Genomic DNA, 25,819 nt, shown 5'->3' with positions numbered 1-25,819 from the left:
GTGATGGGTAATGGTAGTTCCAGATTTGTTTTAATCCAAGAAGTGTTTAGGGGTGGCATCTGGGTATAAGTGAGGGTAGGGGGTTTGTCTTGAGAGTGTGTTTGCAGAGTACTAACATATGGTTGAAAAATTGTCAGCTGTCCGTAGAAAGGGTTGAGGAGCTTGTGGAATTGTTCATCTGTCCCCTGGTGCCCTCATTAGGATGGAGTCAAAAGCCAGAGAGCAATGGTTGAAGGAATGATGTGAGTTGAGGAAGTGGAGAAATTTGGTTCATTGGTAAGAGAGAGATAAAGGGCAGTTAAAATGAGAAACAAAAACAAGGAAGGGACTTTGTTTCTAAGAATAAACACGTCCTGATATTTTTACGCTGCGAATGCAGCAAGTGGCTCTTCCTAAGACCTGGTCTCTACAACAATCTAATAAATCACTTCTGGAACACTGAAATTCACCACTTGGTCCTTTTATTAATAATACCAAAGTGAGCGATCAGGAAATTCTTGAGAAAAACAGCTGAATGACATCACCAAAAAAGATCTGAACCCAATTCAGATATTTGAAAAGTTTTTCAGTAACTCAAACTTAAGCTACTTAATTCCACCCCCACCCCCACCCCCGCCGCACTCATATCATTCTGACATACAGCAAAACTTTTGAAACAAAATTTTTCTTTAGAGGCACCAAGAACCACAATCCTATAACCATGACAATAGGGCCCTAACTAGCATTTTTGATATAGAGAAATTAGCTTCATTTTAATCTTTATTCAGAAATTCTACAAAGTCATGTGGGGTTCATTTAAACACAGAATGTGGGTGCAGAACCCAGGATCACTCAGGGATTAGCTGCGGCTCAGGTGGGTCTTAGGTTTTTGCCTACCAGCTGTACCCATGTTCTTGCCTTTGTTGTTGTCTTGTTTTCTTTTCACTCCTGAGCTTTTGAACCAGTTTTCCATGACAGTAGTCGAGAAGATATAAGATTATCTGTGTAACTCATGCAAAAGTGTTTTAGCCTTGAAGATCTGGCTTCTAAATTCACAGGGGCCCCTGATCATCAGTTAGAACTGGGTGGCAGCCCTAACTAATGGAACCCAGTGAAGGGCGAGCATCCCCAGGTGCATTGCCCAAGTGCTGAGATCTTGGTTGCTAGCAAATCTCAGGATCCGCCCAGGGCTTTCCTATCCTATTGTGATGGAGCAAAACCTAGGGATTGAAGGGAACATAACTTCATAAAGCTCCTAGGAAGGGTGTGGAAAATAGGGGTCTTTTAAAAATAATCTGCTCCCAAATATCAATCCCCATGAACTGTACCCACAACCTCGGGGGTTTAAAAATGCAGTTTATTTCTCTTACCCTCTCAAGAGTTGTCTTTATCGTTAGATTATATTCTCATATTTCTATCAAGACACAGCAGCTGGGGGATGCTGGCCCTTTAAGGGGGTAGCAGGGGAGGGGCTGGGACCCTTAAAGCCGGGGGCAGCAAACCAGCCCTTGTCTAGGCTGCCATGGCTAAACTAAGCAGAAAGGACTGCAACAGTCAGGCGGTGGGTGTCCAAGGCAGCTGGTGTTGAGGGGCGGTGTGTATCTGTGTGGAAGTGCTTCTCCAACTCCAAGCTCTGTCCCTCATTTCTGTCCCTTGGCAGGACAGCTCCCTGCAGCTGGGCTGGTGAGGGCAGAGGGTGGGGCTTAGGGCAGTCCCAGAGCCCAGGGTCCTGCTCCTCGAGACGCTGGGCCACTACTCCTCTGGCTACCTTGCTAGGGGGAGATCATGGCTTTTTAGGGTGCCATGCCATCCTTACTGAGGAGGAGGGTGTCTCTGGGTTTCTTCCCTGTCTCAGGTTTACCTTCCAGAGGCTGACAGTGTTTTCTTACCAGAGGAAACAGACATGGTGGAGGCCTGCCAGCCTGTAAAGATGAAAGGCCCTGAAGGTATTGCTCAGTAGGCTGTGGAATCTGGATGAAAAGCCTTGGGGTGCAGAGACTAACTGGTATGGTTCAGTGGACAGATGTGGGCCCGGGTGTCCAGAATTACTGGGAGTGACTTCCAAACTCTTCAACTTGCTAGCTACATCACACTGGTGACTGAGGTCCCTTTTCTGGGCCCTATTTTCCTCCCTGTGATGGGGAAAGGCTCACTACCAGCCTTGCAGGACTGCTCAGAGAGTTAAGTGGACACATACATGTGACGTATCTGGCGCACAGTAGGCTTCAATTGCAGTGAGTCCTGGCACCTGGAACTTGATTGGTTAAGGAGGCACTGAGAGGGCTGTTAGGTGGGGGAGAGCAGGTAGAGAAGCCCAGGGTGGTCCCTAATGAGGAAATTGAAGAGATGTGGAAGGCAAAGGTGTTTGGCCCCTGCCAAGTTCCATTTGCTCTAGTCGGGGGGTGGGGGTTACTAGTAGCAAGGGGTGCGGACTGTTTGAAGGTGGTGTGGAGATGACTTATGAACAGAAGTGTTACTGAGAAGCAGCCTCTCTAGAAGAGACTCCTCACACCTGAGTCCCCATCTACTCCCTCCTCAGGCCCCTACTTAAACCAAGACCCAAGCAAGCCCTGTAGCTCCTCGGCTCCTGAGGAGGAGCTGGTGTCTGTCTCCCAGTTGGAGGAGGAGGAGGAGGAGGAGGAGGAGGAGGAGGATCTGGATCCAGATCTAGCCCCAGAGCCAGAGGAGGAGGAGGAAGAAGAGGTGGAGGAGGAAGAGCATGATCTCGGGGATCCAGCTGTCCTCAGTGCTATCCATAACACCCAGGTACTAGGGCAGGAGCGGGGTGGGGGGACAGTTGGCCGGAACCCACTGCAGCTCACAGACCTTCTCTTCTCCACTCCTTTCTAGTCCATCGCCTTAACTATTGGGCCATGACTACACGTCCTCCACACCTGTCTCAGATAGGTTCTGGGTTAACACTTTCTATTTCAGGCTTGAACCTGAGTAAGGACTCTTTCCTTCCTTCCCTCTTTCTTCCTATGTCTCACTTAGTTTCTGATGCTGTCTTCACCTTACAAACCAGGTCCTAGCAGGGTTGTGCATAGCCCATAGGTGCTGGTTGAACTCCAGGTACTGAAGGTGAGTCATCCTTGGCCCTGGGCCCCTGTGTCTTAGCAGTTCATTCCTGGTATTTATTCCCTTGGATTCCCCCAACCAGTGGAGAGAGATAAGGATTCCTATATAGAAATGAAATCATGGGGTGCCTGGGTGGCTCAGTTGGTAAACGTCTGCCTTGGGCTCAGATCTTGATCCAGGGTCCTGGGATTGAGCCCCACGTGTGTTACTCAGGCTCCCTGCTCAGCGGGGAGGCTGCTTCTCCCTCTCGCTCAGCCTGCTGCTCCCCCTGCTTGTGTTCTGTCAAACAAACAAACAACCTTAAAAAAAGAAATGAAATCACTCAGTCTCCCTCAACCTATTCCTGAGATACCAGTCTTGCTTCCCCTCAGAGGAAGCAGGGAGGTCCTGACCCAGTTGATTTTTTATTACAAGGGAGGGCCAGGCTACCACTGTCTTGAATATTTGAAGTGGTTGGCCTTCCTGCACTCCGCACCCAATGGACACTGATGACTGAAGAAGACACCTCAGGGGCTCATTCAAGCCTGTTTTCCTCCCTCCCATTCCAGAGAGTCCTTCTCAACTCCTCTGGAATCAAGGCCTCTGGTGTGCTGGGGATGTCCCCTGCTTCCTTGCATTTTCTGTGGCAGGTGAGTCACTTCAATCTCCATCCTGTGAGAAAGTAATGGTATGTAGAGAAGGAGCATGTGGAGTGTCCCTTTGTCTGCTCTTGACCTTGCTCTGGCGATGAAGCACCCCAAGTGAGGTGTAGGTATGGGAGGTGGGAGACACCCATAATGTAGTGATGCTTGGTAAATGACCAAGGTGGTCCTGGGACAACTGGCTGTCGGTATGAAAAGGACAAACTAGAGCCCTACTTCCATCTCCCTACATTTCAGCAGATGAGCAGCATGGAGCTTAGGGCTAGAAAGAGCAGCTGCCCTTAATTAACTGTATAATGAGAACAGGAATTGCAGGAAATCCTGCAGGGAGAATGAGAAGATAATTGCAGCTCTGAGGAGGGCTTCAGAGGAGTCCACAAAGAGGCAGACACGCATTGCCCCAGTGGCTGAAGGCACAAGAGCCTGAAAAAAAAAGACTATCACAGAGAGAAGAGAGAGAGAGAGCGAGAGAAACAGGTGTTGACTCACCAGACTGGAAAGGCACATGCCCCCACATTGTCAGGGACTGGAGAGCTGTTCTGAGGAGGTGACAAACTCTGTTGGGTGAGGTTCTTATGGGAGAAAAGGCAGGTGAGAATGTAAAGGTGGGAGGAGGCCCATGTGGCAACGGAGCAGCATTCTGTTGGTGGAGCTGCCCTTTTCCCAGACCTCCGAATTCCATTCTCAGACGCTGGACTACCTCTCTCCAGTTCCTTTCCGGACTACCTTTCCCAGTGCCAGCTCTCCAGCACGGCATTTTGGACCTCGACTTCTCTCGCCAGACCCAACTCTCTTCTGCAGCCTGCCAACCTCCTGGCCCCCTAGTTTCAGGTACTGGCTTGGGGCACCGGGCCCCCCAGCATCTCCCCCAGACTGAGCTCTTCTCTGGAGGTTTCAGGACGTAGTGGCTGAGGAGGGATGGGGGCCGCCTACCAGCTGCCACAGAAAAACACCTACAGAAACCTAGTCAGAGAAGTGTGCAGTGGAGCCCAGTCCCTTCTCCCCCACAGAGAAGGAAGTGGAGGCCCAGGGGGACCAAAAAGAACTTACTTGAGGTTAGCTGGCATGGCAGAACTGAGATTAGGACTCAGAACTCCCAACAACCAGGCCAAATGGGTCTCTACCGTGTCAAGATTTCCTGCAGCCAAATTGCAGGAAAATATATCCCAGAGGGGAATGTGAGCCCTGCTGAGCTGGGGTTGTGCTGTTTCCTGTGGCTGACTTTGGGGAGGCACACGGACAGGTAGGGTTGCCTTAGATGCCCAGTTGAGCTTACTAGAGGCGAACTGGTTGGAAGGGTAGGGAGTTGAGTGCTTTCTTTGACCCAGCCCAAGTTTCTTTCTAAGTCTTCCTAGTCATCTGACCCAGCTCCACCCTCAGCACCAACGGATCTTGCAGCTGCAGCAACACAGTCGAACACCAAGGTAAAGCCTAGATGAGCAGCAGGGTTGAGGGCAGCTCACTTGCATGCTGGGTATCCCCATGTGATTGGGTGTCTCCCCAAAGCCCCTGCACAAATAAGACTCTCCCCGTGTTGCCCACCTCTGTACTCTGTTCCATCCCTCCTTGCTCACCACTCCTTGGGAAGCTCACTGTGCGGGGGTGGGTAGGTCTCAAGGAATGTACCCTTCTGGCTTGAAGTCCCCCAGCCAAGAAGCCTTGGTCTCAGCAGCCAGACCCCTATGTTAACCTCATGACCCGAAAAGAGAAAGACTGGGTGATAAAAGTACAGATGGTTCAGCTGCAGAGTGAGAACCCCCACCTGGATGACTACTACTATCAGGTGAGCCCCAGGTGCTCTTCTGACCTTAGCATCAAATGGGCCTGGACTCCATGGGCCCTCTTGGATCATCTCTCCAGCTCTTAGGGGCCATGTCCAGTCAGGTGGGAGGGGCAATCACTACAGGATAGGGGCCATATTTCTAAAATTGACATCCCAAGATCCTTCCCCTCTATTCTGCTACACTTCAGACAAATGGGATTATTTACAATTCCCGCAAACACTGAGGTTTTGTCTTCATCCTTTGCCAAGAATTTCCCTTACTCAGCCTTGAAATATGGACTTTTCCACTTTTGTATTCTTCTGTGGGTCTTAGAAATGTTGTAAGTATTCATCTACTTTTTGCTTTTTTTAGATAGGAAACACATGAATTTTATAAACAATGGGATTCAACTTGTTAAATTGAATAAATGCCGGCAGACGTTTTAACTCCTTACGCTCTTCTCCCTGTCTTCCTTTTATTTGCGAGGCAAGCTTTGCTTATGGGTTTTTGGGTTGTCTAAGCTGTGTTCCACTTTGTTTTCAACCTCCATGAGCCCCCTACCAACGTTCCCACCTTTATCTCCTTCCTATTTAGACTAATTTCTTCCTCTCTTTCCACCATGCTTCAAAAACTCTTTCTCCCCAGGTCACTGAAAGTGAAATATTTTTACACTCTTGATTTTTTTGGCACTGCTCCTAAATGAAGGAGCTTTATCTAAATCCTTGTTTGACTCAGTAGTTTTATTTTAGCTTGGGATTTTACAGATTTCTTTAAGAAGCCCTTAGAGCTGCTGAGCCATTCTTCAGAAGCCTAAAACTGGCCTAGAGTGCTATTAGCTACTGGCCAATTGACAGTAGTAGTATCTCTGTACTGCAAGCTGCTGAAGATCTTCATGCCATCAGATAACTCTGATTTTTGGAAAGCACAGGTAGGATCACAAAACTAAAAGGGGGAACAGGGAGGAAAGGTGTGCAGTATGTATCCAAGGAAGAAGGAATTCAAGAAGGTTGCAGATGCTGACATGGGTTTGCTTCCTGGCTCTCCACGTGGCTCTCTGCCTTTTCATCAGATCTGGTGGTGGTGTCTAGCTCTTCAAGTACTCAGTATGGAGACCCCCAAGCCAGATGTCGTGAGGCCCGGGGTACTCAAGGTGCTTCAGAGTGGTTGGCAGAAGGGCCTAAGGGGCCAGGATCCTTTCTGGAATGAATGCTGTAGGAAAGGGTGTATTAAGAAGTTGCACTTGAGAACTTTAATTCTAAGTTCAGAAGATGAGGATACATTTTTCTATCCCATGGACTCTCAGGAATATTATCAGAAACTAGAGAAGAAGCAGACAGATGAAGAGCTACTTGGGCGAAGGAGCAAGGTTGAATCTCTCAAGCTGGTAACACCTTACATTCAGAAGGCAGAGGCTTATGAGTCAGGTAGGACCAGGGCTGACCTGCTGGGTTGGGATGGACATCTGGATGGACTGAGTGTGGAAAGGGGAGGGGAACATGCTTGTCCTGACTCCTTTTTGTGCAGTGGTTCGAATCGAGGGTTCCCTGGGCCAGGTAGCTGTATCGACGTGTTTTAGCCCTCGCCGAGCTATTGATGCTGTGCCCCATGGATCCCAAGAGCAGGTAGAAATGCTATCTTCCCACAACCTTTTTTTTTTTTTTTAAGATTTGATCTATTTATTTGTTGGGGAGAGAGAGAGAGAGAGCACAAGCAGGGTGAGTGCAAGGAGAGGCAGAAGCAGGCTCCCTGGTGAGCAAGGAGTCCGACGCAGGACTCGATCCTGGGATCATGACGCGAGCTGAAGGCAGACACTTAACCGACTGAGCCACCCAGGTGTCCCTCCCACAACCCTTTTTATCTCCCCTGTTTTGGAGAAAGGACAGGGGCACTCTCTTGCTTGAGATCAGATTGTGACTTAAGAGTGAGAACGAAGTGTGGTCAGACTTTGTGTTAGCCTTTCCAGCTCCATTTCTGGCTCACCTGAGGCCTGGTGCTACTGCTATAAAGGTGTGGCTGACAGCCTGGGACTCTCTCCTAGGAGCTAGGAGCTGCAAGCAGTCAGAGGCTTCAGGTATTGTCCCGGATTGAGAAGGTGAGATATCAACTCCTTAAGGATGAGTTCCTAATTTATCCTTGGAAATGGAATGTTGCTCAAATTGACCTCTTTTCCCACCTTCGAATTCCCAGATGTTTCTTCAGTTACTAGAGATAGAGGAGGCCCAGAAGGATGGGCCACCACAGCCCTGCTACTCTGAACAGCAGAGCAACCAGGTCGAGAAGCTCTTCCAGGCCTTAAAGACCCAGAAGCAGAATAATCTGGAGTGAGTGTGGGAGGGTCACACCTCCAGCCCAGAAAGGGAAAGATGAGCAAACACATGAGCTTTCCTTCTGCCCCTCCTTTCTGGCATGTAGCCAGAGCCCTCTATGCAGAGCCCTGAAAATGTTCTCCTTTCTCACATATAGGGAGGCAGCAGATGGCTTCCTGCAGGTGCTCTCCGTGAGAAAGGGGAAAGCTCTAGTGGCAAGGCTGCTCCCTTTCCTGCCCCAGGATCGAGCTGTTAGCCTTCTTCTGGCTATCACCCACCACTTGCCCCTCCTAGTCAGGAGGGATGTAGCTGATCAGGTACTGTGGCATTGAGGAGAGAAGAGGATGGTTTTGTGGATGGGTTAGGGACCCCTCCTCTCCATTCTCTGTCCCCCACCCCCAGAGATGCCCAAGAAAGTGTTGGGCAGGGAGAGGTACCAAACCTGACACCCTCAGTTGAGGAGGTTACAGAACCAACTACTATAGTAACAACCGATCATCTTGAGGTACAATGACCAAGAAACACAGGCATGTGGTTGCACAGGTGTGAGTGGGCTGTGGAGGTTTGAGAAGATAAAGACTCCTTGAGAAGTGTTGAGCCCCATATCTACCCTTCTTAGGGAAGGCCTCCTAGATAAGTGGGTATTGAAGGACCAGTATTAAGGTTGGAGAGACCTCAATGGTGATAGGCTTAGTTAAATAACCTGACCAGGAAAGTACCCAAAACAGGTCATCAAGAAAAGGGGGTAGAGGCAAAGTAGGAGGAGGTGAAGTTGTAGTGGAGTCTGAGAGAGGCACTTACTGACCTTCTTGCAGGCTCTACAAATGTTATTCAAGCCTCTGGGCAAATGTATCCATCACTTGACCTTCCATGAACTCCTCCAAGGACTTCAGGGACTCATGCTGTTTCCACCTGGCTCCTCAGAGCGGCCGATCACTCTGGTGCTTCAGAACCAGGTAGCATAGTGGGGAGGCTTTTCTCTTTCCACAGATGGCCTCCAGTTGGTACCCCTGGCAAGGAATAAGCAAAGGAATGTTACCTCTCCATCTTCTCTGCAGTGCTTCTCCATGTCTAGTGAGCACTAGAATCACCTGGAGAGTTCCTTGGTCACACTCCGAGAGAGTCTCATTTAGTAGACCTGGGGTGTGGCCCATGCATTTGCTTTTCTAAAAGCCTCCCTGAGGATGGTCCTGATGGGGACCTCTTGAGCAGAGGTCACCAAACTTTTTTGATGGTGTATCCCTCTTAGTAAAAAGTTCTGAACCCTATCACCCATGTGCTTGTCTAGAAGTCCTATACATATAACACTATACTAAATACATAATACAAGATAGAAAATTTTAAATGCAGAGACTTTAGATGTGAAAGTTCTGATATCTTTTAATACCCCAATGGATTATTTTGTGAACCCCTTTCTGAAGATCTTTGCTTAAAGCAATGCTGCTTTCAGTGGGGTCCACAAACTACTTGCATCAGATTCCTGAGTCTATTCCTCATCTATAGATGGACTCCTGAGAGTAAGACCCACAAGTGTGCATTTAATCAACTCTCCACAAGGATCTTTTGGAAAGTTCAGAGCAGTGATTTCCTTTGAAAGGTCTGAGCGTTCTTTGGCCAGTCATTGTAAAATCTGACAGTTTGACCAGTGTTGAACTCCATTTTTACATGGGAACCTGCCCTTTTAATTGGGAAAATAGCAGAGCCAGGAAAGCACTGAATGCCTCTGGTGAACTCCTTTTACTTTGCATACTGTCTCACTTGCAGTTTGGAATATCTTTGCTCTATGCCCTACTGAGTCATGGGGAGCAGCTGGTATCTCTGGAGTCTTCCCTCGAGGAGCCCAACAGTGATCATACAGCTTGGTAAGATCTTAAAGGCCTTATAAATATACTATTTCAGTGCCCCTGGCATGTATAGGCTGAGCCAGGTGAGATATTACCTGAGTAGTATATTCAAGTATTGGGAAGGAAGTTGGACAGAGAAGAGAAAAATATCAGAGTTAGAACTGTTCTCCCTTTTCATTTTTTTTCCTTTTTCTATAGTGCCCTAGAGTGCTGGTTTCCCATGGAAGGCAGTAAAACAATGATTAAGGGGACAAGGTTTAGGGTCAGAGACCCAAGTTGGAATTCTGCCTTTGTCACTTACCAGCACTGCAACTTTCAGATATGTTACTTCCCTTCTTTAAGCCTGTTACTTCATTTATAACCTAGGGATAATGATAATAACCAGAGTTCTTTTTTTTTTTTTTTAAAGATTTTATTTATTTATTTGAGAGAGAATGAGATAGAGAGAGAGAGAGGATGAGAGGGGGGAGGGTCAGAGGGAGAAGCAGACTCCCTGCTGAGCAGGGAGCCCGATGCGGGACTCGATCCCGGGACTCCAGGATCATGACCTGAGCCGAAGGCAGTCGCTTAACCAACTGAGCCACCTAGGTGCCCAATAACCAGAGTTCTTAAGGAGGATATGTAAGCATTGCCTGACACATACAAAATATGCAAACGTTCTCTTAACTGTTACAAGCACAGAGGGTGATAGTGGTGGTGGTAAAATAATTAGGAACCTTGGCCTTGAGTCTATTTCCTGCATAGATACAAAGACTCTGATGTTTTTCTGTCTTCTCTGCCCTCCAGGACCGACATGGTGGTTCTGATTGCCTGGGAGATAGCCCAAATGCCAACAGCCTCTCTGGCAGAACCCCTAGCCTTCCCCAGCAACCTTCTTCCTCTGTTCTGTCACCATGTGGACAAACCATTGGTACAGCACCTAGAGGCTAGGATGGAGTAAGCGATGGCAGAAACGAGGTCATAGCCCCTTGTTCAAGCACTATCTAAGTTCTGTCATTTAGTTCTTTTAACCCAAGAGTATGGAGGATAATTTGTATTTAGAAGTAGTTTTAGACACTCTAACATTTACCCAGTAACCAGTCTGCTCGGGTTAGGATCCTGAAGCCTATTTCTTCAGCCAAACCTTTTAATTTATTCCCAGATGCTTTGCTCATTTATCATGCCAAGCTACTTAAGGGCAAGGATTTATATGAGAAGCTGAATTGTTAATTGTTAATTCGAGAAATATTTGAGGGACAACTAATCTAAGACAAAAGCATGAGCAACAAGAAGGTCACTTCTGTCCTCAATTTACCAGCTGCTGGAAGGGGTCAGATAGTAATCAAGTCACACACATACTTTAGAAAATAGACTTGTTTACAGTTAAAAATCTGTTCTTTGTAGGTTTGCTTGGGTCTACTGATCCAGTTGTTCTGAAATATGTATACATGGGAAAAGTTTAATCATCAGATACTACCTGTATGGGCTAGGTCTACAGGATCCAGAGAGTCTGAGGACATTTCTTATGCCTTGATATATTGGGCCTGACATAATAAGGTATAATTAAAGAGATAATAAAATGATGTGTTGAAACTTGTCATAAGTTAGGAGGTATAATGAAAGTCATTTTCTTATGTGTGAATGCCCCTAAAATGCCCTTAATAAAAGGGACAAGGCCTTGTTATGTCTAACAAAAGTATGACCTTGGAAATTTCTTCACTGCTGACCTTTTTTTTATATAAAGAGAGTAGCTAAGCTAATAGGGTTGGCTATAAATATTCCCCTTGGGATATGAAATGTTTGGTTTAAGTTGACAAACAAGGTCATGTATTCATCAATCCCTGGAGTCCCTTTTAGGAACCTGGCACGGTTTTAGGTGGTAGGGTAACAGTGAGCAGTGAAAACTCCCTATTGTTCTGAAGCTTACATTCTGGCTAGACAGGGACTGATGGAAAAGATCAAGTAGTGATAATATCCTGGTGGAAACAAAACTGGGTGGGGAGTGACTGGAGGGTAATGGTCCAGGAAGTCCTGTTAATAGCAGTTACAATTAAGCTGAAAGTACTCCACGTAGAGGCACTAGTGAGCACAAAGGTGCCACGTGAGAATGAACTTAATGTATCTCAGGAACAGAAAGAAGGCAAGTGTGGCTGAAGTTCGCAGATAAGGTGGAAGGGTGTTGAGGTTGGAGAGAGGTAAATAGGGTTTAGCTCTATAAGCCATGATTTAAAAATCAGGATTCTAACTAATGGATAGTCAGAATTTTAAACGGGGATGTAATGTGATTTCATTTTTAGAAGATCATTCTGACTGCTGCTTGTCAGAGGAACAAGGGAGAAAAGCAGAGAAAAATGTTCAGAGGTTTATTCCATCTGCTCAGGCAAGAATTGAAAAGCAGGGGTGAGGGAAAGCAGAGCAATTTAGAATAAGTCTTGGAACTAAGGGTTGACAGCCACCACCTTTATCCAGCCCATCGGCAATGTCTAAGGGGGCGGGGGGAGGGTGAGGAAAAATGGGTTGGGGGGCATTAAAAAAGAGGAGTCAAGTAAAAATTTTCTAAAGGGGAAGTAAAATTTGACAGTAGCGGTTGGTGTAGGTTGAGGGAGGATTTCTTTTGAGCATGACATTACAGCATGTTCACATGATAAAGCACCCCAGTAAAGGGAGAGAAAGAAATGCAGGAGAAAAAAGAATTTTACAAAGTCCAGAACAAGAAGAGGATGTGAATCAAAGCACAAGTGGAGGGGTTGGCCTGTTGGTCACCTGTGTGACCCCAGCTGATTGTGGAAAAGAATGTGTTAAGATACTGATGTTTATTAGGAGAACTTCCTAAATTCCTCCTCTACTCTTCTTTCCTCACCCCCTCTGCTCCTCTCCAGCTCTGCTGAAGACCTTGGATCATACTTCCTTGAGAAGCCTAGTAATGAAACGGGAACTCTATCCACACCACCCCTTAACTACCCTGTTTCCCTGCCCTTTACAAGGGATATTATTTGACTTCAACATTCAGGTCAACTCGTATGATGGATCGGTCCACACTACCAAAGACATGGTACCATTTGGGCCTGTAAACGGAAATAACAGCACACTAGGAAAAGCAAAAGGAGAGAGGCAGAACCGGTTCCCATAGAGGGGAAGCATTTAGAGTAAGAAAGCAGAGGGTAATGCCAGGGAGTGAGTAAAACTGCTACAGCGTGCCTGAAGCCGCTCAATTTGACCGTTAACTCTTTCAAGGTAGTTAAGTAAAAAGGCTTGAAGCAAAGGCAGATGTAGCTTTGCTGGAGTAATTGACGCCGGCATCCACAGGCCAGGGATGCAATACGGCGAGACAGCTCAGCTGTCCCGGGGAGAGTCACGAGGGGGCGAGAGGGTGGGTTCCACGCGCATGCCCAGGACGCAGCTGCGCTCAGGTGACCGGAAGAAATGGCCGAATCAAAATGGCTGCAGAAAAGGCCGCGGGAGGAGCTGCTGGCTGGGGCACCGGCAGCGCTAAAGCCATGGAGCGGGTTCTACCTATGCTGTTGGTGCCGGTCCCTGTGGAGGCAACGGGGCGGCTGGGATCCCGGGCGCAGTTGCACAGAGAGCAGGAGGTTCTGGGGAGCCTAACAGCTGCAGGCAGCCTGCAAGTGCTTTCCTTGGCGCCGGGCGGCCGGAGCGGGGGAACCTGCTGCCTCACTGGCCCCTTTCGGCAGTAAGTGCTGCGGGAGGGCTGGGCAGTGTCCGAGGAGTCCCGAGCCTTAGCTCGGCTAGCCCCAGTGCTCCACTCCAGGCGTGGAGGTGGCGGGAGAGGAATGACAGCCGCGGGAAACACCTGAGATGTGATCCGGGTGCCCTCTCGGAACCTTTTCCTCGCTTTGCAGCCCCACCCTCTCTTCCCCGTTCCCGGGGCGCAGAAAAGGCATCCAACTCCTCTGCTGGCCGCAGCGAACCTGGAGCAGGTCCCAACGTAGGGGTTCTTTCATTAATTCAGCATAGGTTAATTAATCGTTACTGTGCTGTGCACCTTGCCCATTTTCTTTCAGTTAAATCCCTTAAAGATAGCAGCTGGGGATCATCTCTAATTTGAATCATCTTGATACTTTTTTCTTGTGCCTGAAACAGCGACTTCCTTCCCCCCCCCCCCCCACCGCGGGCGCCGCCCCCGCCGCCTTCTTCAAGGATGGATTCTAGTTTGCCCATTCATTTATTCACTCAGCGAGTATTTATTACACGCAAACTGTTACATAGGAGCAGTCTCTAAAAAGTTGGGTAAGACATATATGTGGAGCTTGCATGATTTGGGAAGACAGAAAAAACCAATTATAATCATGTATTAACTTTCCACTTCTGTAACTCTCCGTCCAGGAGTTGGGAGTTTATGTCATGAAGTTTGAGAGTGCCCTCTGAGTCTTTGGGCTCTCTCTCTTTTAAAGTTTTATTTATTTAAGTAATCTCTACACCCGACATGGGGCTCAACTCACAACCCGAAGGTAAAGGGGTTTGCTCTCCCAACTGAGCCAGACAGCACCCCTGGGCTCTTTTTAATAGAAAACGTTTAGAAACCATCTCCTAAAACATTTAGTTAAGAGGTGTCTTAGCTTGGAATCGCCAGGTTCTGTAACAGTGCCTGACAATAGAGATTTGTTTGTTAAATAAGCCAGTGCTTTAATCGATTGGGCGTTTGTATTCTCCTGATCTCTAGATGCTAGGAGGAAGAATCTCTCGATAGCGGAAATTAGTTTATTCCTGTGTTCCGGTTTATTACCATGTTAAGTACCTGGACACAGTCCTGTAAAGAAAGGAATGAGGCAGAGAAAAGGAGAACTCTTTAGGTGTTTGAGAATTTAAAAGAAGACACACACATGAAATAATGAGGGCATCCATAAGCTACTGCATGAAATTAGTAGATTGAAGGAGGATCAAGAAGGACTTTCTGTTTGAATTGGATTTTAATTCAAGTGCTTCATGGCGAAAAAAAAAAATTGACAGTATTCAGGGTTTACTTATCTCAAAGTAAACAGTTCTTTTTATATATGTTGAAATCAACTGTACATTCTATAGTTATTTTTATTGAAAATTTCCTGTCTTATGTGATGGTCCATATGCTAACGATGTCAATGGTGTCACTGTATTCTGCCTTTTAAATATGCCTTAATGTGTTTAATCTTTTCCATAATCGACATTCAGATTGTTTTCCAGATTTTCACTGTAAACAGGAATTGGGTGTTCATGAAAAATCATCAGTTTAGGTATAAAGATAGAAATATAAAGTATGTCAATCTTTTTCTTTAATAAGTACATTAGAGCACCAAGTCTGATTTTTTTTAGATATAAAATTTATTCTGTAGAAAACAGCTTTTTTTTAAAGATGAAACTTTAGATGGTAGCCTCCTCTCATTCCATTGTATTGTTTTCAGAATTGGGCCCTTTCACTTTTTTTTAATTAAAATTTTTTTTTTAAAGATTTGTTTTAGAGAAGACAGCCCTTGTGTGTGGGCATGTGTGTGTGGGGGGGGGAAGGGCAGAGGGAAAGGGAGAGAAATCTCAAGCAGACTCCCCTTATTAAGGAGCCCAATCCCATGACCCTGAGATCATGACCTGGGCTGAAATCAAGAATTGGTCACTTAACCAATTGAGCCACCCAGGCGCCCCCCTTTTATTTTTTAAATGTAATTTAATTTGAAGCTATAGCATCATTCTTTAGTCTCTTTCCACCATTCTTAGCCATTGTTGGTGTGTTGACATTATACTGCTTTAATAATTTTGTAACTGAGCTGTCCACGGTAGCCATTACCAACATGTGACTTAATAAATTTTGCATTTTTCCTCAGTTGCACTATTCATATTTCAGGTGTTCAGTAGCCACACGTGGTTGTTGGTTACTATATTAGACAGTGCAGATGTATAGAGCACTTCCATCATCATGAAGAGTTCTGTTGGACAGAACTATTCTATAATATAGCATCTTGGAGTCTTCATAATCTATAAATACAAATAGTCCACTTTTTAAAAGTCATTGAAAGCATTTAAGTTAGCAAAATCTATTTTGTTAATTGTGAGTACCACCTCTTGTAAATAATATACATATTTGGTTGTTGAAACTTATCCTTATGACCATTCCTTTAAATATTTCATCAGACAGGATTTAAGATGAAGGAATAAAAGCAGCCATCATTTATTGCTCCATGCCCTCTTTTCATCCCTCACTCCTATATTGTTGGCTTAAAGGGGGCTCAGGGGAATGAGGGGGGACGTCCCAGAGCAATTTACATTCCCTTAAGTTGGGTGTGGGATTAATGCTACTACCATGTGGCCTAAAGAATTGTTTTTTACTCCTCCTGCCCTTCTACCCTCACCGTTGTGGGTAAACATTGTGGATAATAGAATATAATAATCTACGCTTTTTCCTTAGCTTTGTATGGGAGGATTCTCGTAACAGCAGCTCACCAACAGACAAGCCCAAACTGCTTGCTCTTAGTGAAAATTATGAACTGTTTATCTATGAATTTAATTTGAAAGATGGAAGATGTGATGCAACCATTTTGTATAGCTGTAGCGAGGAGACATTGAAAAAGCTCATTGAAGATCAAAATATCAGTAAGTATTTACAGGTGGTCTTTCAGCATGTTTAAGTCTGTGACATTACTATATAATCTTACATATTCCAGGAAAAGTTCTTAAAGGGATGAAATCAGGTAGGGAGATTTGCCTTGTCCAATACAGTAGCCACTAGTCACATGGGGCTGTTGAGCATTTGAAATGTGGTTAATGTGAATTAAGATGTCCTCTAAGTGTCAAATACATACTAGATTTTGAAGGCTTAGTATAAAAAAGTAAAATATCTTGTTCATGGTTTTTGTATTAATTACATGTTGAAATGATATTTTGGATGTAATAGGGTAAATAATATGTAAAAAATTGGTTTCACCTGTTTCTTTTTTCAGTGCAGCTACTAGGAAATTTAAAATTAATTGTGGTTTGCATTTGTGGCTGACAGTATTTCTGTTGGATGGTGCTGATCTAGACTGGTTACCCATCCTGAGGGCTGCAGGGAACGGAAATCCAAGTACTCAGGCTTCTATATTTAAGGCAGTAGCATACTTGACACCCTTGATTTTAAGGTTCATTTTTTTTTTCTTTTTCAAATTTTTTATTTTTAAGTAATCTCTACACCCAATGTGGGGCTCAAACTCACAACCCCAAGATCAAGAGTCGCATGATCATCCAACTGAGCCCACAAGGCACTAGCCTTCTTTTTTTTTTTTTCCCATCTTCTTTTTCTTTAAAAAAAATCTGATTGTTCTTGTGGGGTTCCTGGGATAAGTAGGGTTTTTTTTTTTTTTTCTCTCGAATCTTCTGGTGTGCTCTCAGACTCTGGCCATAAACAGAATGAACAAAGACATTGTAGGCTTTCTTTATTCATCCTCTTACCTACGTACCAGTAATCACTTCCTTAGGTGGGTTTGAGCAGTAACCGCCTAGAGTGGGACAAAGTGCTGTTTCCTCTTTGTTTCACCTGTTTGTGTTATGTTTACAAAATCAGAATTACCAACTGTAAAATTGTGACCAGTGAGTTTGAAATAATCTCCTTTTGTTTCCTAGGTGCTTCCTTATTATCTTTGAGAATTCTGTCATTTCACAATAACAAATCACTGTTGTTCATCAACAAATGTATTGTCCTACACCTTGTATTTCCTGAAAGAGATGCTGAGATTGGAGTACTCAACTGTTTAACGTTACCCTTGCCTGCACAGGCAGTGGACAGGATTATTGACACACAGCTCTGCAGAGGAATTCTTTTTGTTTTGAGTAGTTTAGGATGGATCTGTATCCTTGGCAGTAAAGATGGGGATATGTAGGGGAGGAGACTACCTAGAAGGATGAGCCTTTTTTTAGGCTTTTAGTTTTAGGGACTGGTATATAGGTAGAAATGGTTAGTTTTTCAGTAAAACTTTCCAGGGAAAAAGATCTTCATGAACTTAAAATACTCACCAATGTTGCTTTATATTCTACTGAAATATTTTCTAATATGTACATGTTTTTTCATAGTCATATAATCATCCAGCTTGTGTTTTTTCTAAATTATATATGCTCTATTTTACCCATTTATTCAAAACGTGCTTGTTAAGTATCTCCTATGTGCTTGTTCCAGAAAGGATTTCAAGGACTGCTTATAATGTTATATGTTCACTCTCATGTATAAATATAATCCACTTATCTCTAATGATTCCGTCATATTAGTGAATCATAGAATTTGCTTAACCATTTTAAATTTGGTTTTGGAAATAGTTTCTTTGTCTCTAGCAGATCCATAGATCATTAGCAAAATTGTTCTGAAGCCTTGGAAAATGACCCCTTACATGATTTTGGAACTTTTATTTCTGAATTAAAGTGATGGTTTTTCTACTTTAGATATAAAATAGACTTAATTAAAATTTCTTTTGTAAAAATGTCATAAAATGTTGCATTAACTTCATCCTTGTTGTTAGGTTACAGAACGTGCTGTGGTAGGCACTAGGCTTCTATGGCTGTTGAGCACTTGAAATTGGCTACAGTGATTGAGGAACGGAATTCTCAATTTTACTTAATTACAAATTGAAAAGCTGATACTTCCTTCAGTTATTGGAGAACTTTTAAATATATTTAAGTTCTCAAATGCGAATTTTACGAAGTTTAAATACAGATCAGGTATTTCCAATGAATATTTAGTGTCTAAACTGAGATTTGCTACAAGCGTAAAATACCAAATATTGAACATTTATATGAAAAAAAGGTTGTAAAATATCTCAATTTTTCATATCAGTTACATGTTGAGATGGTAATACTTTGGATATATTGGGTTAAATAAAATGTATTACTAAAATTAGGTTTACTGGTTTTTTTACTTATTTAATAAGGCTACTAGAAAATTACAAAGACAAATATGGTTCACGTTGTATTTCTCTTGGACAGCACTGTTGTAGAACTCTAGCGGAAAATATTAGCAAGGTATCATTCAAGGCCCGGCACAGAATGAATGGATTTTCAGCAAGTATTGCTGAATGAGCTCTCAGTCAGGTTTATTGGGTCACCAGCTTCATGGTCCTCCGATTACTGTGATGAGGGCTGCCTCTGTGTCCACTATTCCTTTTGTTATTATCCCTGCAAGTTTGCAGCCATGAAGTTTATAAGGTCCATCCCATCCTGTGCTTGAAGTAGTGAGGCATACTTAAGACTGGCATTTTCTTTAACTCTAACTCAAAGACATCTTTGACACAGTGGACGGTACACATGTAGCTCATGTGGATTTAGCACTTGTCCAGGAAGATATGTGTAATGAGCAGCGAGAGGAGCCAGCCAAGATTTCTTCCTTTACTTCACTGAAAGTGTCTCAAGACCTAGATGTTGTAGTGGTTGTCAGCTCCTCCAACTCTGCAGTCGCTCTTAACCTCGATTTGTATTTCAGGTATGTAAATTACTGCAGTCTCCAATTTGAGGTAAATAATTAAAGCCATAAGAGGTGAAAAATATACTTGTTAGCTTTTTTTAAAACCGGTTTTATTTCTCTATGTAGCTAGATTGTGTTTTAGCTACTACCTAGTGAGGTTGTTACTGTAAAATTGTGCAAATGACCATTGGCTACCTTTTTATTAATGTATGTTGAAGTTGTGATTTTGATTTGTATATGTTATCTATGGATTATATTATCATGTTTTATTTATTTATTTTTAAGGATTTTATTTATTTATTTGACAGCAACACAGCGAGAGAGGGGAACACAAGCAGGGGGAGTGGGAGAGGGAGAGGGAGAAGCAGGCTTCCCGCTGAGCAGGGAGCCGGACGTGGGGCTCGATCCCAGCACCCTGGGATCAAGCCCTGAGCCGAAGGCAGACGCTTAACGACTGAGCCACCCAGGCGCCCCTCATGTTTAGTTTTGAAAATAATCAAGTACATAATGTATAATAGCACAGTTGGCTATTAATACATTATTTACCCACTTTTTGCGCTATATTAGAGTAGAAGAAAAAGGGATTTACCCTGTGTTAGAATTGTTTCTTATGTGGCTTGGGGTTCTGGCAGCCTCAGGGATTACTTTTCTCTTGAAGGACTTTGATAAGCTATTAAGCTAGCTTTCTCCAGCTGAGGATTTCCTCAGGTGTTTCCCTTGAAGGACCCACACTTGTGGCTATCTAAATATATTAGTAAAGATTGAATGCTTCTTTGTATTGTTTTTGATTTAGATATTCTAGTTACTTCTGATTTTATAATGTCTGAGAGAGGTATGATATGAGCGTTATAAGTACACACCCCAGCCTGTACATTGCAACTATCTAAAAGTAGGCTAGTCCACATTTATGACTTTCATTATTTAGGGCCATTCAAAACCATTAGGATTTCTGGTCCTAACGTAATATGAATGAGATAAACAAATCCTTGAGTAATTGGGAATGCACTTTGATGGCTTTTATTGCTTCTTGTTTGGATCACAAGAGAGGACAAATTCATCTTCACATACCTACCAGAACTTCTTACCACTGTGATTTTTTTTAAGTGGCTTAATGCTTTTTTAAAAAAAATCTTTAGTGCTTTAAAGAAAAAAATCTTTAAGCAGGGATGATTAGCACATTCTGAGATCATATGCTTGTTTATCAGGCCATTTTTTACCGACTAAAACATACCCTGTGTATATAGAATTATCTCCTAATCCTCTACCTTGGAAAATAATTTGACAGGTGAGGAGGGAGGAAAGCCTACTCAGCTGCCCTCATCCTCAAGTGTAGGGTTCCATTCCTTTGGATATTTTGGTAACACTTCAAGAGAGCTCTGAAAAGAGCATTAGGCACATTCCTTTGAACAAATTGCATTGAACTCAGCTACTTTAACATCAGTCAAAGCTAGTGTTTTATTCCCAATAAATTTAGGGATCTGTCCTGCCCAACTAAAAGAGTAATCTCTATTTATTATTTACGTGAATGCTCTTTAATTAGTATGATTTCTCTGGAGTTGACTGCATATTTTATTTTCTAAGTGTGCTCTGAAGTTTAAAAGTGTGTTTCTCTTTCTTCACTCCTGGTTCTAGCTCTTTTTTCCCCCTGATACAGAATGTTAGTTTCTCCTTTTCATTTTATCCTTTAAGATCTACCTCTTTCATGAGGCCTTTTCTTACTAAAACTCCTTCCACCTGTAATTTTATACTCATTTTATCATATTTCTCTTCTTTGAACTTCTATAGCACTTTTGCTTTGAATTACAGTTTGGCACTTAATTGTATAACCTTGTATTCTCTCATTTTTTCATGTTTCCTACAGAGTTTGTAAACTCCTTGAGAACCTAAACTTAGGTTTGTTCTTTCAGTTCATTGTCAGTGACTTTTTCTTCCAGTTTACTTTAGCTGACCGCTCCCATACTCTTACCCTGGTTTTGTCATTGTTTGAAACTGTTCCGCCCCCAACTTCTACACATCTACACATCTCACTTACCACAACTTCCCAAACTTTCCATGTCACTTACTCAACTACCCCCACTCTTCTTGTTGTCTGACATCATTGGAATTTCCAGTCACTTGACCTTCCACTCTCTAGCCCCCTCTTGTCTTGACATTCCTCCCTTTCCAGCATGAATTCTGACCCTCATTTCAGTCCCTTTTTTGCATGCATCCTAAACTCTTGCTCCTGCCCTATGGTCTGACAAAATCTTTTTTTTTCCCCCCCTCACTCTGCCTTCTCTGTCCCTGCATCCAAGCAACCAGGCCCCTGTGAGAAAACCACAAAGGAAAATTGATAGCACTATAAGTTCACTTTTGCTACCTTCAACTGGTCTCTGAGTATTAACTGGAAATTTTATGATTTTTCATGCGCCCTTTCTTTACAACAGTGTTTTTTAAACCTCTATTTTCCTCAGGTCTCTACTCATCTCTTTACTCCCCAAATCTTCTTGGGTGACTTTGCCTCCTACTTTATAAAGGAAGTAGAATCTGTCTAACCAGAGCTCCCTCAGTTTCTCACGTTAAGTTGCAAACCCACTTTCCTGTACCTATCTCCTCATCTTCCCTTGTATTTCAGTGGATTCCCCTCCTTCTATGAAGGCCCATCCCTCTGTGCTCTGGATCCTATTTCTTCCTTCTTTCTAAGGACTCTTTTCCATTTCCTTTCTTTTTTATATCTCAAACCTCTTTTAAGTATTAGATCCATATCTAGTGAATCACCAGGTCCTAGTCACTCTGCATCCTAAATGTTTCTTGAATCTGTCCACTTAAGTCCTCTGTTACCACTCTCATCCATGCCACTATCCTCACTATCTGAGCTAAGGTAAGGTAACAGCTCCTCATTGGTCTCCTGATGTCTGCTCTTACCCCCTCAGTGTCATGCTCTGTACAATAGCCAGAGTGATGTTGTTAAAATGGATAGCTTATCAGAGAAAGAGCCAGATATGTCTGGGGACAGGGTATCCACCTTTCCTTTGGGGGGATGGGGAACGACCGTCTTCATGCGCCCTCTTCTCTCACTGTCACCCTGCCTTCTCTAACTTCTTTAGGTCATCTCCTTGATAGATGTATGTTAACATATTACCTTCAAATTGTTGAAAGGGTTAATAATAATTTAAGTGCTCAGGGTGTTGAAATGCCTCTCTTTCTCCCCCAGCTACTCTTCTGTATCTGATCATATTGCTTTTCTGCTTAAAACCTTTATTTAGCTTCACCCCACCAAGATGAAACTAAATCCTTAATAGCCCATAAAGCCCTGCGCCATCTGTCTCCTGCCAGGCTCTCCAGCCTCATCTCACACCCCCTTCTCATTCTCTATGCTTTAGCCACCTTTGCCTTCTTTGTGTTTCTTAAATGTGACAGCCCTCTTTCTGCATATACTCTTAAACGTACACCTGCACTTGTATTTTGTCTTTCTAGTTCTTATGCATTCCCCTGGTCTCAGCCTAAGTCTTACTTTGTGGCGACAGCATTGTGAGCAGTTAAAAACCTGGACTTTATGGTCACATTGACCTGGTTCAAATCCAGTCCCACCGTTTCTCTAAGCCTTTGTTTCCATATCTATAAAATGGGGGTATATTTACCTCATAGGGTTGTTGAAAGGCTTAAAGTTTTTTTTTTTTTTTTTTTTAAAGATTTTATTTATTTATTTGACAGAGAAAGAGACAGCGAGAGAGGGAATACAAGCAGGGGGAGTGGGAGAGGGAGGAGGAGGCTTCCCGCCAAGCAGGGAGCCCGATGTGGGGCTCGATCCCAAGACCCTGGGATCGTGACCTGAGCTGAAGGCAGACGCTTAACGACTGAGCCACCCAGGCGCCCCTAGTTTAAAGTTTTTATCACAACATCTGTGATATAGTAGACAATAAGTGCTCTTATCTCTTCATAAAGCTAACTGCCCATAAGTGTCAAAATCTTTTTTCTTAATTGAGATATAATTGACATACATTATATTTGTTTCAGGTGTATAACAATGATTCAGTATATGTATGTATTAGGAAATCAACACTACCAACAATTCATTACCACACATAGTTATAAATGGGTCAGATTCTTATATATCACTGTGCTATAAGCAATGGAGATAAGAAGTCCTGTTCACAGAAACTTATTGTCTATACTGTTCCTTCTGTGTGACACCCCCTCCCCTCCCCTCAATTTTTAACAGGAGCAATAGTAACGCAGATTTGGATTTGATCATCATTGTTGACCATGGCTATCATTTTAAAATGTAGGCAACACCCAGGACACCTACTATGTGAAAGAACTCTAGAAGACATTCCTATTGAAGGCCCTAAGGGGATAGATGAAGATGATCCTGTTAATTCTGACTACAACATGAAACTGACCAAGTTTTCCTTTCAAGTTGATAGGTACAGAAACTCCCTTTTTGGATTTACTTTATTTTCATTTTTTTTTTTTTTTTTTTTGGTCCTTTTTACTAAAGGGATTTACAGAAGTAGACGCTTTTTTTTTTTTTTAAATGCATCTTCTTCCTGATTAGTGTTTTATTTAGTGCCTTTCACTGTAACAGATGTGCGTTCTACCCTATCTTCCAGGTCTTGGAAAGCCCAGCTATCATCATTGAATGAAACAATAAAGAGCTCCAAACTGGAGGTTTCCTATTGTGCTCCATGGTTCCAGGATATTTTGCATTTGGAGTCCCCTGAATCTGGTAACCACAGTACCAGTATGCCAGGCTGGGCCTTCATTCCACAGGACATAATGCACAGCCACTATAAGTTTCCACAGAAGGATCATGCCAACACCAGTGACCCAGGGAGATCATGGAAAATCATGAACATTAGTGAACAAGAGGAACCTGTTGAGCTTACATGTATGTCTGTGACAGGATTCAGTGCACTGTTTACTTGGGCAGTGGAAAGGATGGGCTGCACCATTGTCCTTTGGGATTTGGAGACCCAGGGTATGCAGTGTTTCTCCCTTGACAAAAAGTGTATTCCTATAGACACTAGTGGAGACCAGCAGCTGTGCCTTGTTTTGACAGGTGAGAATGTCTTGTATCAGGTTGAATTGCTGAGAGATGTGCTTTTTAAACCTATTTTATTTCTGCTCTGGTGATGTTAGTGCCTACTGTCTCCTCTAAGTGGTAGTCTTTCACTGGGGAAATTTGGTATTACTCTTGGTACTGTTGTCTCATACATTTTATTTTTAATTAAGGTTAATTTTGCTCTGCTAAATGCTCAGCTCAGATACTAAGAGAAAGTCTTAAGAGTAATAAAGGTTGGTTTTAATCCAGGGAGTCTTCACTTGACTCGTCTGTGCAAGCAAAAGTTGCAAGCTGGCTGCGTATGGGCCATCTATGAACCGCAGATCTATTTTGTTTGGCTTGCACGATCTAAGCTTTTTAAAAAAGACTTTATTTATTATAAACACGTAAAGTTAGAGGATTTCCGGCTGTTACTGAAAAGCTGTAAGATCTGGCAACACTAGGCCAGCATTCCTGCATAGTAATTTATGGGTTGGAGCTGAATTTCAGTTCTTTTAGATGGTCCATTTTCTTGTTAGGTTTTTCTTACACTTGTCTCACCACCTGTTTGGCCCTGTAGACATTTCGGATATATATATATATATATATATATATATATATATAGGTATTTCGGATATGTATTCATTCAGCATTCATGCTATAACCTCCTATAAAGCTATTGGATGATATGAGGGAACTATGTGTCTCTTCTTTAATACCCAAATTTGCATAATGATGTATTTCTTTGTGTCAAGAGCATGCTCTTTGCTTTATCTTAGTAAATCAGAAATGTAATATCTCTGTAAATAGTTTAAGATTCCAGGCATTGATTGTGCAGGATAATAGAAAGTAGAAAAGTGAGATTTAGTCCTGTTTGATAGGATGCATTGTTCCTACTAGAATGTACCTTGTGGTCTGTGTTTAAAAAATAAAACTCCTCTTTAAAAACATTAAAAAATCAAATTAACTATGGTCATAGTAGTACCTGGTGTCCAATAAATATATTTGTAATTACAGCACTGAAGTATTAAGTAATTAGAAATTAATTCATGTTATAATCCTAAAACCTAAGTCCTCATAAGTTATTTAAGGTAACTTTTATTTTCCCTGTAGAAAATGGACTCTCTCTGATTTTGTTTGGATTGACTCAGGAGGAATTTTTAAATAGACTAATGATCCATGGAAGTGCCAGCATTGTGGACTCTCTTTGCCATCTCAATGGTTGGGAGAGGTGCTCAATGCCCATACATGCGCTGGAGGTAACAAAATTAAATGTCTGTATGACTTCGCTTGATTATTTTCTGTCAGATACTCTTATTTGACTGAAGATTTGGGAGAATTAATTTAACCTAGCAGCAAAAAGGACCATAGTCTTTACCCAACCATTTGCTTCGTTCTGGTTATTTCATTACCCGAATTCTGCTTAGTTTACCCTTTTGCAGTTTACCCTTTTGGGCCTTAAAAGATATAAAATTATAATAAACACTAAGAAAGAAGAAGTTGCAAGGAATGGAGGCAACAGTAAGCTGGTAAGACTTACAAGCTATGGAAAGCATGAACAAGAGTGATCTTTTATTTCTACCTGTGGCCCTTACTCTTCTCTCCAGCTGTAGAAGCAACATAACCTGAATTTGTATAGCATTTTATAGTGCACACTTTTAGATGCATTATCTAGTTTTGTCTTAAAATAACCACACGAGATGGGTTGGATAGTTTTTTTATTCATTTCATTTTACAGATGAAAAACCTTAGGCTCAGAATGGTTGAGTGAGTGGCCCATAGCATTACTGATACGAGCTG

The 25,819-nt window shown here is 43.0% G+C and overlaps 2 protein-coding genes across 3 annotated transcripts in view; both read left to right on the top strand.

Annotated features, from left to right (window-relative positions):
- The first annotated feature begins 1,882 nt into the window (after nt 1–1,882).
- Nucleotides 1,883–11,013, top strand: PATL2 (PAT1 homolog 2). The gene is made up of 15 exons (XM_021695749.2): nt 1,883–1,925; nt 2,519–2,745; nt 3,606–3,686; nt 4,387–4,529; nt 5,054–5,122; nt 5,340–5,481; nt 6,765–6,885; nt 6,986–7,083; nt 7,500–7,553; nt 7,649–7,782; nt 7,925–8,084; nt 8,583–8,723; nt 9,532–9,629; nt 10,398–10,547; nt 10,995–11,013. The coding sequence occupies exons 1-15, from the start codon at nt 1,883–1,885 to the stop codon at nt 11,011–11,013; spliced, it is 1,680 nt and encodes a 559-aa protein (XP_021551424.2).
- Nucleotides 11,014–13,012: 1,999 nt separating this feature from the next.
- The window catches only part of SPG11 (SPG11 vesicle trafficking associated, spatacsin), an 82,251-nt gene continuing 69,444 nt past the window's right edge, over nt 13,013–25,819 (top strand). For both annotated transcript variants that reach the window (XM_044918181.1, XM_021695563.2), the window contains exons 1-7: nt 13,013–13,281; nt 15,982–16,166; nt 17,172–17,396; nt 18,813–19,014; nt 23,265–23,402; nt 23,589–24,037; nt 25,133–25,278. In XM_044918181.1, the coding sequence (XP_044774116.1) occupies nt 13,028–13,281; nt 15,982–16,166; nt 17,172–17,396; nt 18,813–19,014; nt 23,265–23,402; nt 23,589–24,037; nt 25,133–25,278 (1,599 nt within the window). In that variant the 5' untranslated portion in view covers nt 13,013–13,027. The remainder of the gene's footprint in view (nt 13,282–15,981; nt 16,167–17,171; nt 17,397–18,812; nt 19,015–23,264; nt 23,403–23,588; nt 24,038–25,132; nt 25,279–25,819) is intronic.

Source organism: Neomonachus schauinslandi, chromosome 9, assembly GCF_002201575.2.
Source record: "Neomonachus schauinslandi chromosome 9, ASM220157v2, whole genome shotgun sequence".
NCBI lineage: Eukaryota > Metazoa > Chordata > Mammalia > Carnivora > Phocidae > Neomonachus > Neomonachus schauinslandi.
Note: the sequence above shows the minus strand (reverse complement) of the source record. Positions and strands in the feature narration are given on the sequence as shown.